Below are 15,453 nucleotides of genomic sequence, written 5' to 3'. Positions count from 1 at the left end.
AAATTCGAACGTACGTAAATGTGTATGTGGGTGAAGATTATTACGGCCCGAACATAACTCATGTTCAGTATTGGGATTTTTATTTCTAGACTAATACTAAATATTTCGAATAATAATTGTGATCAATAATATATTTTGAATCATACGTAGCGATGGTTGCAAGGGTCTTATCAGAAGCAAAGTTGGTCTCTAGAGTCCCCACCTTCTCCTATGTGCAATTTAGCTACTCCTTCAGTCCTCTGATTGACACATGTTCCCACCTGTCTTTGTTTTTCCAAGTCTTAATGAAGCTTAGAAGTTAATTAATTAAATCATTTTAACCTTGCACCATCTCTCGGATCTTATTAATTATGCATATTATTATTCCTTCATCTAAACCATATAATATTTCCTCACATATACGAGTTTCTTTTACTTTATTAGATTCTGAATTATTATCAAAATTAAGAAAATTAAGTAAAATAAAAAATGTGAACATTTAATATTTTGTTGAATTTTGTAATCTGGATCATATGCTCAAATGTACATAACCCATTTTCTTTATAAAAAAAAGTCAAAAACTAATATTTCGAATAATCAATAAATAAATACAAATTCAAAACACAAGTTTGGTGGAAGCAGTTCTTGAAAAGACCTCCGAACTTTGCAAATTGCAAGCGAAGTTTGAATCAATGTATTGAGCTTACCTGTATTTTTCCAAAAAAAAGAGGCTTACCTGTCTTGCTATGTTACCTTATCTTCACCTTACTTTGCCACCAAGGTTTTAAACGTTGTACATTAGTATTGTCAATTGTTAATAGTAACGGTTGCTTTGTTACTAAGATACTTTCATCTTTGATGAATACTATTCATGAAGAAGTATATTATTGTTAACTAATCATAGTTATTCATGGATGCATGCGTACATCATTTTACCTTTCTCCAGCTGTACAATATGTACATGCAATAAAACATAGTAATATATTTCTTTCCACTATATATATATATTGAATTCAATGACTTAAAACCTTTCAAAAAAATATTTTTGCTTATATAATCAAGTGAGTTATTGGTAAAGTGTATCTTTATTTTGAAAAAAAAACTCATTATTTTGAAAATAAATTATGGTTCTCTTTACAAAGAAATGATCAAAGTTTGGTGGACATATATATGTCAATCATAAGAGAGTCACAAACTGAGAATGGAGTTTAAACTAAAGAGCTACAATATTATCCACAATTTAAAACATTTTATTAAAATCACGATAACTTCAAAAAGAGAAAATCAAAAATTAACTTTGTTAAAAAGGTGGGTATGAAAAATACAATTTTCTTATTTCCTAACAAAAACAAAAATAGAAACAAAGGAAATGTGATATAAGAAGATTAAAAGAGACGTTATGTCTCACCTATATTTGCTCTCTCCTCTTCCTTGTCCAATTCTACTGTCCCAATCCATCAGTTTTATATGGCAAACTCTCCCGCTGCTCCTGCACCCACCACCACAACCGGTGGTGACTCCCGGCGACGCCTCTCCGCGTCCATGTAAGTGTATAGTATAATACTCTCTAAGTAATGATTAAAAAAATCTGAACAAAATCGTCTAATTGTGGCTTTGTGTGTGTTTAAGCAGAGAAGCAATATGCAAGAGGAGATTCCGGAGAAATAGCAAAGGAGGTGGCAGATCGGATATGGTGAAACCGTTTAATATCATAAATTTTTCGACACAAGACAAAAACAGTAGTTGTTGTTGTTTCACCAAGTTTCAGATCGTGAAGCTTCTCTTGTTTATCCTTCTCTCTGCCACTCTCTTCACCATTATCTATTCTCCTGAAGCTTATCATCATTCTCTTTCCCACTCATCTTCTCGGTAAATCTATTTCTTTTTTCCATCACCAACATTTACATTCTTGACCTCAAAAATGTTCACATGCAAATTTTTACTTTTGCCTCTATCTCTTATAATACTATCTTAAAATTATGAAATTAGATGGATATGGAGAAGACAAGATCCACGTTACTTCTCGGATCTGGATATAAACTGGGACGATGTGACTAAAACCCTTGAGAACATCGAAGAAGGCCGTACGATCGGTGTCTTGAATTTTGATTCGAACGAGATCCAACGATGGAGAGAAGTATCCAAGAGCAAGGACAATGGGGATGAAGAAAAAGTTGTTGTATTGAATCTAGATTACGCAGACAAGAATGTGACTTGGGACGCACTATATCCAGAGTGGATCGATGAGGAGCAAGAAACAGAGGTCCCTGTTTGTCCTAATATCCCGAACATTAAGGTACCTACAAGAAGACTCGATCTGATCGTCGTGAAACTTCCTTGTCGGAAAGAAGGGAATTGGTCGAGAGACGTCGGGAGATTGCATCTACAGCTAGCGGCTGCAACTGTGGCGGCTTCGGCCAAAGGGTTTTTCAGGGGACATGTGTTTTTTGTATCTAGATGCTTTCCGATTCCGAATCTTTTCCGGTGTAAAGATCTTGTGTCTCGGAGAGGCGATGTTTGGTTGTACAAACCTAATCTTGATACCTTGAGAGACAAGCTTCAGCTGCCTGTAGGGTCTTGTGAGCTATCTCTTCCTCTTGGCATCCAAGGTAGAATAAAAATGACTCCCGAAATTACTTGTTTAGATTTGAAAACAAATTTGAAAAATCGTCGCTAAGTTAACTAGTGTCTGTTTTCTTCCATGAATTTTACAGATAGGCCAAGCTTAGGAAACCCTAAAAGAGAAGCTTACGCAACAATTCTTCACTCAGCTCACGTTTACGTCTGCGGTGCAATCGCCGCGGCTCAGAGCATAAGACAGTCTGGTTCGACGAGAGACCTTGTTATCCTTGTTGATGACAACATCAGCGGTTACCACCGGAGTGGACTAGAAGCCGCGGGTTGGCAAATCCGGACGATACAGAGGATTCGAAACCCTAAGGCAGAGAAAGATGCTTACAACGAATGGAACTACAGCAAGTTCCGGCTATGGCAGCTGACTGATTACGACAAAATCATTTTCATCGACGCGGATCTCTTAATCTTGAGAAACATCGATTTCTTGTTCTCGATGCCTGAGATCTCAGCTACAGGAAACAATGGAACTCTGTTTAATTCAGGAGTTATGGTGATCGAGCCTTGCAACTGTACGTTTCAGCTTCTGATGGAACATATAAACGAGATTGAGTCTTATAACGGTGGAGATCAAGGTTACTTAAACGAGGTATTCACATGGTGGCACCGGATTCCAAAACATATGAATTTCTTGAAGCATTTTTGGATTGGCGATGAAGATGACGCGAAACGCAAGAAAACAGAGCTTTTTGGAGCAGAGCCTCCTGTTCTTTATGTTCTTCATTACCTTGGGATGAAGCCGTGGTTATGTTACCGTGACTACGACTGTAACTTCAACTCCGACATATTCGTTGAGTTTGCTACCGATATCGCTCATCGAAAATGGTGGATGGTCCACGACGCCATGCCACAGGTGATTCACTCTCTCCTAAAAACCTTAATAGAACTCAAAAATCACATAATATTTTCAATCTCATATTGTGATCAATATTCAAAATATTATTAGGCGTTTAGTCATGCGTTGAGAGACTAACTGCATAGCATTATTTCTTTCTCAAAAATTTCCAAAACTTGAAAAAATAAATAAACTAAAAATTACTTACTACCCAAGTTTAGAATAACCATATGAAATTTGAATATACGAAAATCTTGGTGGGTTAGTAAATGCAGAATTAGCCCCCTACGCAGTAGGCATCAAGTTTTAATGTCTATGTTTTATACACCTTATAAAAAAATCATTTCAAATTTTCTTTCTTTATGATTAGTTTAAAAAAACATTGGTTGGCAGAAATATAAAAATAGTTAGACGTTTTCCCAAATTATTCTAAAATTGTGACGGTTAGTAATTACCATATATGATATTTTGCAGGAACTTCACCAATTCTGTTACTTGCGATCCAAGCAAAAGGCACAGCTGGAATATGATCGCCGGCAAGCAGAGGCCGCAAATTATGCCGACGGTCATTGGAAAATAAGAGTAAAGGACCCGAGATTCAAAATTTGCATCGACAAATTATGTAATTGGAAAAGTATGCTGCGGCATTGGGGCGAATCAAATTGGACTGACTACGAGTCTTTTGTTCCCACCCCACCAGCCATTACCGTAGACCGGAGATCATCACTTCCCGGCCATAACTTGTGACGCAATAATTATACATACTTATTAATGGATTTCATGAGTTTTTTGGTTTGAATTGTTGCTGCGAGATTAGGTGAATATCAGTTGTGTAACTATATCTTTTTCCTATAGTTTGTTCAAATTGAATAAAACATTTTTTTGCAGTTTAACCACAAAATAAAACATATGTCGTATTTATATGCCATTTTTGTATACAAACACAAACTCAAAAATGTTAGTAACATTCAAATAGTTTATACAGAAACGATAGATTATAGACTTACATATAGCCAAACAACACAAATTAATTGATGTAACTAAACATATGTAGTATAATTAAACTTTCGAAAAATCCAAATTTTTAGTCGAATCGCAGTGTAGTATGTATACATTACGTATAGTATATAAATCTATGTGTGTGTATATCAGTGTATGTATTTGTGTATGTATGTACATGTGAAAAGAATCTCTACTAAAGATTTCCATAATATTCAACCAAAAACCAAAGTTTTCCTTATTAGTAAAACTACACCTTCGTTAAACATATAAATTGATTCTATGAGAAAAAAGTATATTAAAAAAGGCAATGAAATCTTCACCGCTTTCATTATTGATTCGTCATTAATTACCGAGCGAGACCAAAAATAGAAATTCTCGAACTAAGGGTTTTATATATTCGCAAACAATGATCACCACCTCTTCATTCAATTCACAGAGAATATACACAACCATGGCTTCTTCTTCGTCCTCTTCTCTTTCGTTTTCAACATCGAAGAAGAACAAAACCTTTTTCAAGAAACCTAATTCTGCTTTTTCTTCTTCGAGGGCCACAAGTTTGATCAAAAGACAACAGACTGTCTTTAAGAAAGCTAAAGAGCTTTCAATTCTCTGTGACATCGATGTCTGCGTCATCTGTTACGGATCAAACGGAGAGCTTAAGACATGGCCTGAAGAGAGAGAGAAGGTCAAAGCCATAGCTCGAAGGTACGGTGAATTAAGCGAGACGAAGCGTCGCAAAGGAAGCGTTGATCTTCACGAGTTCCTCGAGAAGATGAACAAGGATGATCCCGAGAAGGAGGAGAAGAAGAAGATTAAAGTGAGACGTGTACCCAAAGTCAAGTATCCAGTTTGGGACCCTAGGTTTGACAATTACTCTGTGGAGCAACTCATGGGACTGGTTCAGTCCTTGGAACGAAACCTAACCAGGATCCAACATAGGACTTGCGCTGTTGTTGAAGCTCAGGGGCAGAGGAGGGTACAGTACACGAACATGGCTAATCAAGAACTGATGATGGCTAATACGATGAATCAACTTCAACAACACTCAAACCAGGTTTCCATGTATCTGTGGAACCATGGAAACGGTGCTTTCTCACAAATCCCAGTCTCAGCATTGGCTTCAAACCAAACGCAATCTCTAGCTCCGATTCCGCCTGAACTGATGATTTACCCGAATTCGGATGCGGGAAATTACTCGGGGTCTCTCGGGGTACAAGGAACTGGGATCAATGGGCTTCAGAACATGAACATGTTAACCTATAACAACATCAACAGCGTTAATGATTTCTCAAAACAGTTTGACCAGAATTCCAGAGCGGAAAGTTACTCTAGCTTACTTGGGGTACACGAAGACGGAAACAATGAGTTTGAGAACCCTAACATGTCCAGCCGCAACAACTTCAATGTTCAAGACTGTGCAGGGTTACTTGGGATGCAAGGAGCTGGAACTAACGGGTTGCAGAGCATGAACATGCATGACTACAGTAACAACAACAGCATTAACTCTAATGGTCTTTCGCATCAGTATGTTCAATTTCCAACGTACAACAGCCAACATCAGGACCGGGTTTTCAATTTGGATCAAAACGGAAACAATACTAGGTCTCTCTAAGATCTATCACAATCTCTCTTATAGCTTCATAATTTTTGGTTTTTAATATCTCCTAGTTATATAACTAAGAAGCATATATATTTATAACTTTTGGTTAGTGCAATTATCAGTTTGAGACAGTATATCGATCTCCAAGTTTTCGATTATGTCTACTTTTATTTATTAGTGTAATGTGACTAAAAGACTAATAATGTCTCCCATGCTAGTGACTCTTTTCTTATACTACTTCTTTTTTTTGTTATCCTGAGATTCTTTTGTTTGTTATATTTATTGCTGAGAATTAAGACTAGTAATGTCTCCCATGTTAGTGACACTTTTCCTATACTTCCTCTTTTGTTATTCTGAGATTTTTTTTGGTTTGTTATACTTATTGCCGAGAATTTGATTATACGATTAATGTTTGATGAATAAAAAAACCCTAGGCAAGCTTTTAAGTTTTAAGACGGGTAAAGTAAAACACAATCAGAAATTACTTAAGCTAAAAAAATACTTTAGCAGCTCTCTCCAATCATATGTCCTCGCATTAAAAAGGGAAAAAGGTCAAAGAAATGAAAAATAGAAAAAAGTACAAAAGATCCAACTGGACAATAAAGTGTTGTGTTCGGCTTATTTAAGAAATAATCAACGGGTGAGATTAAAAGGATTTTAGTCAACGGTTGGATTTAAACTGAAGAGTACTTACCTTCAAGTGGGACCTATTAACCACACAGAAGCAAAACCTAAGCGAAAGAATTGTATTTTTTTTTTTTTTTGTGTGCGAGTCTTTTAATTTACTTCTCCGAAAAAAAAACCATAGAACCTAGAACTTGGAAAATTTGAAGAACCAGAGCTAAACAAACTCGTTGTCGTTCTACTTTCTTTCGAAACCCTAGAAGAAGAAGAAGCTTGGTCTTAGGGTTTAGTGATGAAGAGCTCTATTCGAATTCAAGTGAGTTCTGTCTATCTTCTTGTCTACTTCTCAATTTTAGGGTTATATAATTTTATCTATTAAACTCTAATTAGGTTCAATTTAGTTTGACTTTTTTTTTCCCTTTTACTCAATTTAGGTTCTATTTGGGTTTATGTGAGACATTGTGTGGTTTTATTTCCAGGAAGAATTGGTACCAGTTTTAGTTTCGGGTTAATTCTTCTCATTGTTTATCTCTACTTCCATGATTGGTCTTCTTCACTTATGATCTCAAAGATCAATCTTTTCAATTGCTCTTGGATTCTGAGTTTAATGGATAACAAGATTTGCTATGAATGGTTTCACACTACTGTTGGAAGATCTATAGAATGAGCAATATTGCTCGTTGAGCAGAGAATATATAAAATATATAACAAAGAAACTTGATAGATTAAAATCAAATCCAATTTGTTGTTATTTTCGTTTTCGTGTGCAGATGTTTCCAGTTAGGAGGTTTAAGTCTAGTTATTATTACAGTTTCTTTTTTACTTGTTTGCTAATTTTACTCTATTTCATAAACTTGTTATCTACAGATATTCTTTTGATGTTTGGTGCTTACTAGTTGGGGATGGAAATGAGTGGTCTGGGAAGAAAACGTGTTTCAAAGTGGGACTCTAAGGAAGACACACACCATCATCATTCTAGCGTAAATGCAAACTCGGCTTCTTATTACCGCGACAAAGAGTCTGAGCCTGTCCGGTTCAATGCAGAGAGTAACGGTGAAGCTAGGACTAGAAGCAGAGTTTCACAGAATAACGATAACAGTTATTTTTCTGAACAAGATGGTACTAGGCAACAGTTTGTCCGTAGGTTAGTGTTTACGAGTTATTACAGAGATTCTTATTTATATGTTCTTCAGTTGTTGTTACTTAACGTCTCTCTCTTTTTATTTTCTTTCTAGGAGTGGAAGTAGAAGTAATAGCAGGAGTAGAAGCCGTAGTAGAAGCCCAGTCTATAGAGCTAGACGAGACGCGGGATCTTATGACAGACACAAGACGAGAACACAAGTTTCTCCTACGCCAATCAGAGAATTCAATAAGAGAGGCAGTGATCATTTGTTTGATCAAAGCAGAAGTGATCATTATGGTTGGGAAGATAACATTAGAAAGCCGAGGGAGACCAAATATCACACCGATGATTTCAGAGAAGAGGCAATGATGGAAGGTGCAAGGTCTTCTGACTATAATAATACTGATTATCCCGAGGATAATTCGAGAATAAGAAGGCGAAGAAGCGAGTTTACGGGAGAGAAGGAAACACAAAGAAGGGATGGTGGTGATGGTGAAGGAGGATTCCACAGGAGTTCGAATATTCCGTGTAAGTTTTTCGCTGCGGGGACGGGGTTCTGTCGTAATGGCAAGTATTGCAGGTTTTCTCATCATGTTGCTGATAGAAAACAGCCTCAAGACAACAACAACAACTTTTATAGACAGGACAATAACAATCATACTAGTGGTCATAATAAATGGAATGATGTTGAAAGATTGGACAATGGAAGAGTAGGCGGAATCGAAGTTTCTCGTGCCAGTAAGAAGGGAGTTTCTGAATCTAAAGGGAATGGTAGTAGTAGCTGGATTGATGACATGGAGATGTCTCCTGATTGGAATTATGGAGTCCAAGCTTTAAAGAAGCCTGTGAAGGAAGACCATAGTGTTGGTATTATTGGTCAGAGTTCACAATCTCGAGTTCTTAAAGATGATCAGAGGAGTAGTGGTATGTTTTCACATGGTGGCAGAACTATGGCTGAGAAACCTGTAGCTGCTTCACATCAGAGTTACAGTAATTCAGTGAATGTTGCGCCAGTTGAAACATTCAATCAGAATCATAATGCATTACCGTACCAAAGCTCACTAACTGCTGGAGGAAGTCAACAAGTGCTAGCTGCTGCTGCTACAAATTTCTCAGTAGGCTCCAACTTGAGCAATCTTGAGAGTGGAAAAGTTTATCAAGATAATCATCACTCAACTGTGGAGAAACCTGTTTTGGTCCAAAATACAGTAAGTAGGGAACAAATCGATCAGATTACTAACATCTCAGCATCTCTAGCGCAGTTTCTTGCAAATGGTCAGCCCATTCCACAGCTTGAACAGGCATTGCAGCTGCCTCTGCATTCAGAATCTGTTCAACCAAATCAGGCTACTACTCAAAGTAATGTAGTGAGTAGTAATCCAAATCAGCTATGGGGATTAGGGATGAGCACTGGCGCTGAAGGAGTCCCCGCGGTTACTGCATCAAAGATAAGCAATGTCGAAGAGATTCAAGAAGTATCGCTAGATCCCAAGGAAAACGGGGACAAAAAGACTGATGAAGCTAGCAAGGAAGAAGAGGGTAAGAAAACTGGAGAAGACACTAATGATGCTGAGAATGTCGTGGATGAAGATGAAGATGGTGATGATGATGGGAGCGACGAAGAGAACAAGAAAGAGAAAGACCCGAAAGGAATGCGGGCGTTTAAGTTTGCTTTAGTTGAGGTTGTAAAAGAGCTTTTAAAACCAGCTTGGAAAGAAGGTAAGCTGAACAAAGATGGTTACAAAAACATAGTGAAGAAGGTAGCTGAGAAAGTGACTGGTACAATGCAAAGTGGAAACGTTCCTCAAACACAGGAGAAGATTGACCATTATCTATCCGCTTCGAAACCAAAGCTTACCAAGCTCGTTCAGGTTCCTTCATATACATTACTCTTTTGCTTTGTTGAACTTAAATCAACTGCAAAACATACACATGTTGTTAACTCTTGTTTTGTCTCTCCAGGCATATGTCGGCAAAATCAAGAAGACCTAATATGAATTGTACTCCCATGTTGTCTTAATACAATTCCTTATCTTTCCATCATCATAAATCTTGAGAGCTGCAGTGAAAAATGGTTGTTAATCTTTGGAGGTGATGCTTAGAAGAGCAGGTGATGCTTTGTTGTCCCCATTAGAGAGATTTTGTCCCAATTCTTTTTTCTTCTTTTTCGACATAATGTGATATGGTCCAAGTCTGATAATAGACCAAGATTGCGTTTATGTCCTTTGTTTTTTTTATATAGAAACTTAGAACCAATTTCAGTGATCTCTTTGTGACTATTATATATGTTGAATTTGTCTTTTAGCCCTTTTGCTTTTGTTCTTCTCAACAGAACAAGTTACAGAACTACTAAATTCGTTCCTAAACTAAAATGTCAAATTGAAATTGGAATTGTTTCTGACTTTCTGAGTGTGCGAATCTTCCTTTAACCGGTTTATATCGGCCTGAAGAGATTCCTTAACCGGCCTATACCACCGTTATTCCCGCCATTTAACTCTTCTCTGAAACTTTTCTGGGAAACATAAAAAAAAATTGAGAATAAAAAATTGGGATCTCTTCTTCTTCTTCTTCTTCTTCATAGTGACTGATTCACTTCTGAAACGGAGATGGCTTCGTCGACACCTAAAACCCTAATGGATTTTTTTCAACCTGCCAAACGCCTCAAAGCTTCCCCTTCTTCCTCCTCTTTCCCTGCCGTCTCCGTCGCCGGTGGTTCCCGTGATTTGGGTTCTGTAGCAAACTCGCCGCCTCGTGTAACCGTTACCACTTCCGTCGCCGATGATTCGTCTGGCCTTACACCTGAACAGATCGCTCGCGCAGAGTTCAACAAGTTCGTCGCCAAGTCCAAGCGTAACCTCGCCGTCTGCTCCGAGAGGGTCACAAAAGCAAAATGTATGTTTTTTTCTTCTTTCTTTTAGTTGATTGCTTGTCATGTTGTTTCCCCCATTAAGGGTTTTGAGATTTTGAATTGATTTTGGGATGGAAATTACAGCTGAAGGAAACTGCTACGTACCATTGAGTGAGCTCTTAGTAGAAGAATCATGGCTTAAAGCTCTTCCTGGGGAATTTCATAAACCCTACGCCAAATCACTTTCTGATTTCCTTGAACGTGAGATCATCACTGACAGTAAAAGCCCTCTGATTTATCCACCGCAGCACTTGATTTTCAATGCTCTTAATACAACTCCTTTTGATCGAGTTAAGACTGTCATTATCGGACAGGTACATACAACATTTGGAATTAGCTTTGGTTTCTTTTCTGGATTCTGTTTTTATGCTTTGACAAGTTTTTTTACTCTCTTTGATTTAGGATCCTTATCATGGACCTGGTCAAGCTATGGGTTTGTCCTTCTCTGTACCTGAAGGAGAAAAGCTTCCTTCTAGTCTGTTGAACATCTTTAAGGAGCTTCATAAAGATGTTGGCTGTTCCATCCCACGTCACGGTAATCTACAGAAATGGGCTGTGCAGGTAAATGGATCATCTCTACTTGTTTGTGCAATCAATTCTCAGTTTACTTGGAGAAGGTAAAGCAATTCACTTTTTTTTTTTTTTTTAGGGTGTGTTACTCCTGAATGCTGTTCTTACAGGTAATGTCTCCTATCGTGTGATGACCTTATATGTATAAAACTGTCAAAGTCCTGCAATTCTTCTCACAAATATGTCGGTTAACTTGCTTTCTAATTCAGTAAGGAGTAAACAGCCTAATTCACATGCAAAGAAAGGATGGGAACAATTCACTGATGCTGTTATTCAAAGTATCTCACAGCAGAAGGAAGGTGTTGTTTTTCTTCTCTGGGGAAGATACGCTCAAGAGAAATCCAAGTAGGTTTGGTTTTATGAATGCGATACAGCTGATAAGAAAATTAGTAACTGAAATTCTGTTTATGACTTGCAATAACACTAGAACCTGCTAGACTTGTAGATATTGCAGCATATGCATCTTCATTGTTTTTTGTCTTTTATGAATGCAGGTTGATAGATGCGACTAAACATCATATACTCACAGCAGCTCATCCATCTGGTTTGTCGGCGAATAGAGGCTTCTTCGACTGCAGGTTAGCTTAAGCTTAATAAACCTTTTCGTCTCTCCTGCCTATTTACATGCATAATGTAATTATTGCTTCTGTGGTCTGCAAGATATGGCACGACCTGCAGTTATCTGAGTGTTGTGCTTATGTTGTACCAACTGCTGAATATATGTTCTACCTTTGGACAGGCATTTCTCTCGCGCAAACCAGCTACTCGAGGAAATGGGGATTCCTCCCATAGACTGGCAACTTTAACTTGTTAACCGTAGTCTTAAGGCCAAGGCGAAGTGTGATTCATCTCGGGAAGCCTTGTGTTTTTTGCAGTCCTTTTTGGTGAAGAGAGTTTGAAGTTCTTAATAGTTCTAATGTCCCTTTTTTGTGAAATATGTTATCACGGAACCCTAGCATAAGCTGTTGAAGTAGTTGGATCTGAGTATGGCTCAGTAGTGGCAAACTGTCTTTATGTTGTAGTTTTGAAGAGTGGTGGTGTATTATATTTTGTATGGAAAGTGCATGAAAGAAAACCAGAAGCTTTAAGTTCTGTTATCAATGACTCAAGTCACTGGCAAGATCCAAAAAAGATTTATCTATGGAACGCCTTTGATAATGTTATCCTTGAGTTCAAAGGCATGTCAGGGAAACAACAAATTTACAATCTTTAAGCAAAATTTACAGGAGCAGTTGCTCCTATATTCTATGATCATGAATTTTCACAAATGAGGTACAAACTTTGCTAATCTGCATTACCTGTTAGCTCCAAGTACTGTATGATGAATGTTTCTGAATTGACCACAACAAGCTCCAAGTGTAGGAGGAAACAGAAAAAAACATACTTGGCTCACATTCTTCTCTTCTTCTTCTTCTCATGTCTTATGTCTCTTCCTCAAGTTCCTTATGGTTGGCAAGTGCCTTTCAATTGAATGTGGACACCCGAAAAAAGTCAAAAGATTCCGGCAGCTTTTTTCACCATCTTCTTCTGTTCCTTGAGAACTCAAATGGCTCAAGTAAGTCTTGCCTTCATAGATATAGCTAAGCTGTTGCCACAGCAAAACACTTAGCCCAATCGCCACAGAAACACTCGCCACAAAGAGATAGACTAGAACAAGGCTTCGAACAGAGATGAAGACAGCGTTGGCTATGTAAGTAAGACATATATTCTTCACCACTCTCAGAATCGATATACTATTACCATGCGCCACATGGGCCACATCGGATGCATATGCAGCTCCTTTTTCAATAGGTGGCAAGATATGAATCAAGGTATACACACACATAACAGCAGCATAGCTTGTGCTAATGACGGCTGAGATAAGGAATGCTATGAAGTATTTGTGATTACCCGCACCAACACAGTTCCCAATCTGCAAATACAACACAAGGAGAGTCATTAGCATTAAGTCCTTAACCGGTAATTAAGAACACTAATATTTACGGTATTGACAAACAAGTCTAGTATCCGAGGACTCTATGATTGGGGAAGATCAGAGGGTCGTATGAGATAAAATGATGAACAAGGTACAAGTCTAGCATTCCTATCACCACACAACGTAAACTCAAAAAGCCACTCTACATTCAGCCCTTTAAGTAAAAATGATATATGTAATAACTAAAGAGAAACCTGAAAACGCTATGAGACTTACAAAGGGGCAATGGTGATCCATGTCCAATACACACATGCCACACGTGCGGCAGTGATGGGTTCTAGGTGACTTGGGTTTGGAGCAGTAGTTACAAAAGGTATAGTTGTTAAGTGCACCATTCCCTACTCCAGGGTGGGTTCCATAAAGAATATTTGTTGGCTTCCCGGCACATTTAAAAGCAACGAGAATAAATGTTGAGAGCGTTGATATCGCCAGAGTCGCTGTTGTAACAGAATGGAAAATTCCGCAAGCCAAGCTGATCGAAAACAAGACGGGATATGCAGCCCAAATCCCACCACCTGAAGTTTTTTTTATCCAAAAGAGTATTTAGCAGGGAACGAAATATAATTTTCAAAATTATGGTTTACTTATTCAGAGGGACTTACATATCACAAAGAGCATAAAAACTGCAAGAATAACGACAAAACACCGGTCACGGAAACGTCTCAACCCAAAGCTTTTGGTTTCAGGTCTGACTGGATTCTGATTCGTGATTGCACCACACCATCCACACTTAAAAACAGGTGCATATGATGGAAGAACAAGGTTTAGCCCACAGCCCCAACAAATTGCTTCATAATCCTCATTTATGGTTGCAACAAAACTCCCCTAGAGAAAAAAAAAGCAAACAGTTATAAAGCTATTTCACAGTTATCTCTGTTAAACCTATGCTGCAAGAAAACAGTCCCACTATGCAAGGGTCACTCTACTATTAGATGACCACAATGTGTAAACACTAACACAATCCAGCTTCATGATTGCCTACACTGTATTATGTTCTCTTGAACAGTTCTCTACTAGCTACCAATGATTGAGAGGTTAAAACGTTCCCTTTCTTTACCATTCACTAAGCAAGTATTATGAAAAGAGAAAGCTCAAGTAAAAAGGTTTTGCATCACATATATAATGCCAGATTTGATATCAACTTGATCTCCTAAGTCCTAAATCACTAAATCAAGCAAGCATGCTGAAACTGGCCAATAATTTCAAGATACACTAAGGCATAACAAGATGAAATCGTTAAGACTATGTAGTGAAGATGGGTGAGACTAGAGAGAGAAGGATCTACTAACCTGGGAAGAATCTTCCATAGCTGGTTACAAGAAAGGTTTCTTCAGAAGATTTGATGAGAGTTAACAATCACCAACTCAAAGAAAACCAAAAAGCTCTTTTTTTTTGTAATGAAATCAAAAGAATCAACCAAAAACTTGTTTTCCTCTAGCTTTGAATATCCTAAAACAATGGACTACGTGTCAATTTCAGAAGAAACCCCATCCATTCATCTGCTAATCGATGAAACAGGTCTCGCTGAATCATCCGTGAGAATATACTAAATCTCTAATCATGGGCAACGAACAGAACTATCAGCTCCCTCAAAGCTACTCTCTTTACACAAAGATCTGACAGATTGTTTTCGGATCAATCTGAAATTGCTTGACCACGACGACACAAAGCATCAGATTCTTCACAAGTGATTTTGCGTTGACCGTCTTTAACATTCACGAAATAAAATGAGAGCCTCCTCTATTTCTCCCTCTAATTTTAGAAATCAATCTACCGATACCCCACCGTTGGCGAGTGGCGACGGCTATTGCAACAGTAAACACCGGCAAATTTTGATCGGAAGTAATGAAGAAGAGAAGAAGCTTTTGAACACATTGGCGAGAAATGATTAATTCTTAATATTTTGCATATCACTCCCATTATTTTATTCTTTTTTTAATTCCTTCTATAATGTATCTTTTAATCTTATTTTAACCAGCCGTGTAAATGTAAATTTTGACACATGTAAAATTTACAAAACTTGGGAGTCAAGTGTCTAGAGAATCACATTAAATGGTAAGTTATCTTTTGTCCAAAAAAAAAACAAATGGTAAGTTAACATATCGCTTGAAACGTGGACGGTTCAGATTAAGTTTCACATATAAGGAAAAAGGAATATCAAAATAAAAAGACCGACACTTCAATTTCCCAAAAATTCAGAAGC

At 37.7% G+C, this 15,453-nt stretch overlaps 5 protein-coding genes across 9 annotated transcripts; 4 read left to right on the top strand and 1 right to left on the bottom strand.

Moving 5' to 3' along the window:
* Window positions 1-1,264: 1,264 nt before the first annotated feature.
* On the top strand, window positions 1,265-4,393 carry PGSIP1 (plant glycogenin-like starch initiation protein 1). Of its 3 annotated transcripts, none has more exons than NM_001035645.3 (5): window positions 1,265-1,523; window positions 1,612-1,848; window positions 1,969-2,588; window positions 2,694-3,466; window positions 3,923-4,393. In NM_001035645.3, the coding sequence occupies exons 1-5, from the start codon at window positions 1,447-1,449 to the stop codon at window positions 4,193-4,195; spliced, it is 1,980 nt and encodes a 659-aa protein (NP_001030722.1). In that variant the 5' UTR covers window positions 1,265-1,446; the 3' UTR covers window positions 4,196-4,393. The 3 variants fall into 3 exon arrangements, with proteins under 3 accessions (NP_001030722.1, NP_001189927.1, NP_566615.1); NM_001202998.1 differs by having other exon boundaries at window positions 1,404-1,523; window positions 1,984-2,588; window positions 3,923-4,367; NM_112752.3 differs by having other exon boundaries at window positions 1,423-1,523; window positions 1,981-2,588; window positions 3,923-4,346.
* Window positions 4,394-4,901: 508 nt separating this feature from the next.
* Window positions 4,902-6,062, top strand: AGL103 (AGAMOUS-like 103; the record flags this gene model as incomplete). The annotated part of the gene is made up of 1 exon (NM_112751.1): window positions 4,902-6,062. One exon carries the CDS (start codon window positions 4,902-4,904, stop codon window positions 6,060-6,062), a length of 1,161 nt encoding a protein of 386 aa, NP_188495.1.
* Window positions 6,063-6,806: 744 nt separating this feature from the next.
* AT3G18640 (Zinc finger C-x8-C-x5-C-x3-H type family protein) lies at window positions 6,807-10,136 on the top strand. Of its 3 annotated transcripts, none has more exons than NM_112750.3 (4): window positions 6,807-6,990; window positions 7,542-7,818; window positions 7,910-9,668; window positions 9,760-10,136. In NM_112750.3, the coding sequence occupies exons 2-4, from the start codon at window positions 7,577-7,579 to the stop codon at window positions 9,787-9,789; spliced, it is 2,031 nt and encodes a 676-aa protein (NP_188494.1). In that variant the 5' UTR covers window positions 6,807-6,990; window positions 7,542-7,576; the 3' UTR covers window positions 9,790-10,136. The 3 variants fall into 3 exon arrangements, with proteins under 3 accessions (NP_188494.1, NP_001327119.1, NP_001327120.1); NM_001338349.1 differs by having other exon boundaries at window positions 6,815-6,990; window positions 7,109-7,818; window positions 9,760-10,132; NM_001338350.1 differs by lacking the exon at window positions 6,807-6,990 and adding an exon at window positions 7,012-7,181 and having other exon boundaries at window positions 9,760-10,105.
* A 73-nt stretch (window positions 10,137-10,209) lies between these two features.
* On the top strand, window positions 10,210-12,448 carry UNG (uracil dna glycosylase). The gene is made up of 7 exons (NM_112749.5): window positions 10,210-10,689; window positions 10,790-11,019; window positions 11,108-11,266; window positions 11,355-11,385; window positions 11,485-11,620; window positions 11,770-11,853; window positions 12,015-12,448. Exons 1-7 carry the CDS (start codon window positions 10,404-10,406, stop codon window positions 12,079-12,081), a joined length of 993 nt encoding a protein of 330 aa, NP_188493.1. The 5' UTR covers window positions 10,210-10,403; the 3' UTR covers window positions 12,082-12,448.
* Window positions 12,342-15,145, bottom strand: AT3G18620 (DHHC-type zinc finger family protein). Its single transcript, NM_112748.4, has 4 exons — window positions 14,540-15,145; window positions 13,853-14,075; window positions 13,467-13,765; window positions 12,342-13,187 (listed from the first exon to the last, which is right to left on the bottom strand). The coding sequence occupies exons 1-4, from the start codon at window positions 14,555-14,557 to the stop codon at window positions 12,690-12,692; spliced, it is 1,038 nt and encodes a 345-aa protein (NP_188492.2). The 5' UTR covers window positions 14,558-15,145; the 3' UTR covers window positions 12,342-12,689.
* Between the last annotated feature and the right edge of the window lie 308 nt (window positions 15,146-15,453).

The sequence above is a fragment of the Arabidopsis thaliana genome, chromosome 3 (genome assembly GCF_000001735.4).
Source record: "Arabidopsis thaliana chromosome 3, partial sequence".
Taxonomy (NCBI): Eukaryota; Viridiplantae; Streptophyta; class Magnoliopsida; order Brassicales; family Brassicaceae; genus Arabidopsis; species Arabidopsis thaliana.
This window is presented reverse-complemented; position numbering and strand designations above follow the sequence as displayed.

Bases quoted from the DNA above. Each gene is read 5' to 3' on its own strand.
- PGSIP1 (NM_001035645.3), top strand. From the start codon at position 1,447: ATGGCAAACTCTCCCGCTGCTCCTGCACCCACCACCACAACCGGTGGT. The intron at 2,589-2,693 runs GTAGAATAAAAA...TGAATTTTACAG, and splicing joins TCTTCCTCTTGGCATCCAAG to ATAGGCCAAGCTTAGGAAAC. The intron at 3,467-3,922 runs GTGATTCACTCT...GATATTTTGCAG, and splicing joins TCCACGACGCCATGCCACAG to GAACTTCACCAATTCTGTTA.
- AT3G18640 (NM_112750.3), top strand. From the start codon at position 7,577: ATGGAAATGAGTGGTCTGGGAAGAAAACGTGTTTCAAAGTGGGACTCT. The intron at 7,819-7,909 runs GTTAGTGTTTAC...TTTTCTTTCTAG, and splicing joins AGGCAACAGTTTGTCCGTAG to GAGTGGAAGTAGAAGTAATA. The intron at 9,669-9,759 runs GTTCCTTCATAT...TTGTCTCTCCAG, and splicing joins AGCTTACCAAGCTCGTTCAG to GCATATGTCGGCAAAATCAA.
- UNG (NM_112749.5), top strand. From the start codon at position 10,404: ATGGCTTCGTCGACACCTAAAACCCTAATGGATTTTTTTCAACCTGCC. The intron at 11,386-11,484 runs GTAATGTCTCCT...TTTCTAATTCAG, and splicing joins CCTGAATGCTGTTCTTACAG to TAAGGAGTAAACAGCCTAAT. The intron at 11,854-12,014 runs GTTAGCTTAAGC...ACCTTTGGACAG, and splicing joins AGAGGCTTCTTCGACTGCAG to GCATTTCTCTCGCGCAAACC.
- AT3G18620 (NM_112748.4), bottom strand. The intron at 13,766-13,852 runs GTAAGTCCCTCT...AAAAAACTTCAG, and splicing joins TTTTATGCTCTTTGTGATAT to GTGGTGGGATTTGGGCTGCA. The intron at 13,188-13,466 runs GTAAGTCTCATA...TTGTATTTGCAG, and splicing joins TGGATCACCATTGCCCCTTT to ATTGGGAACTGTGTTGGTGC.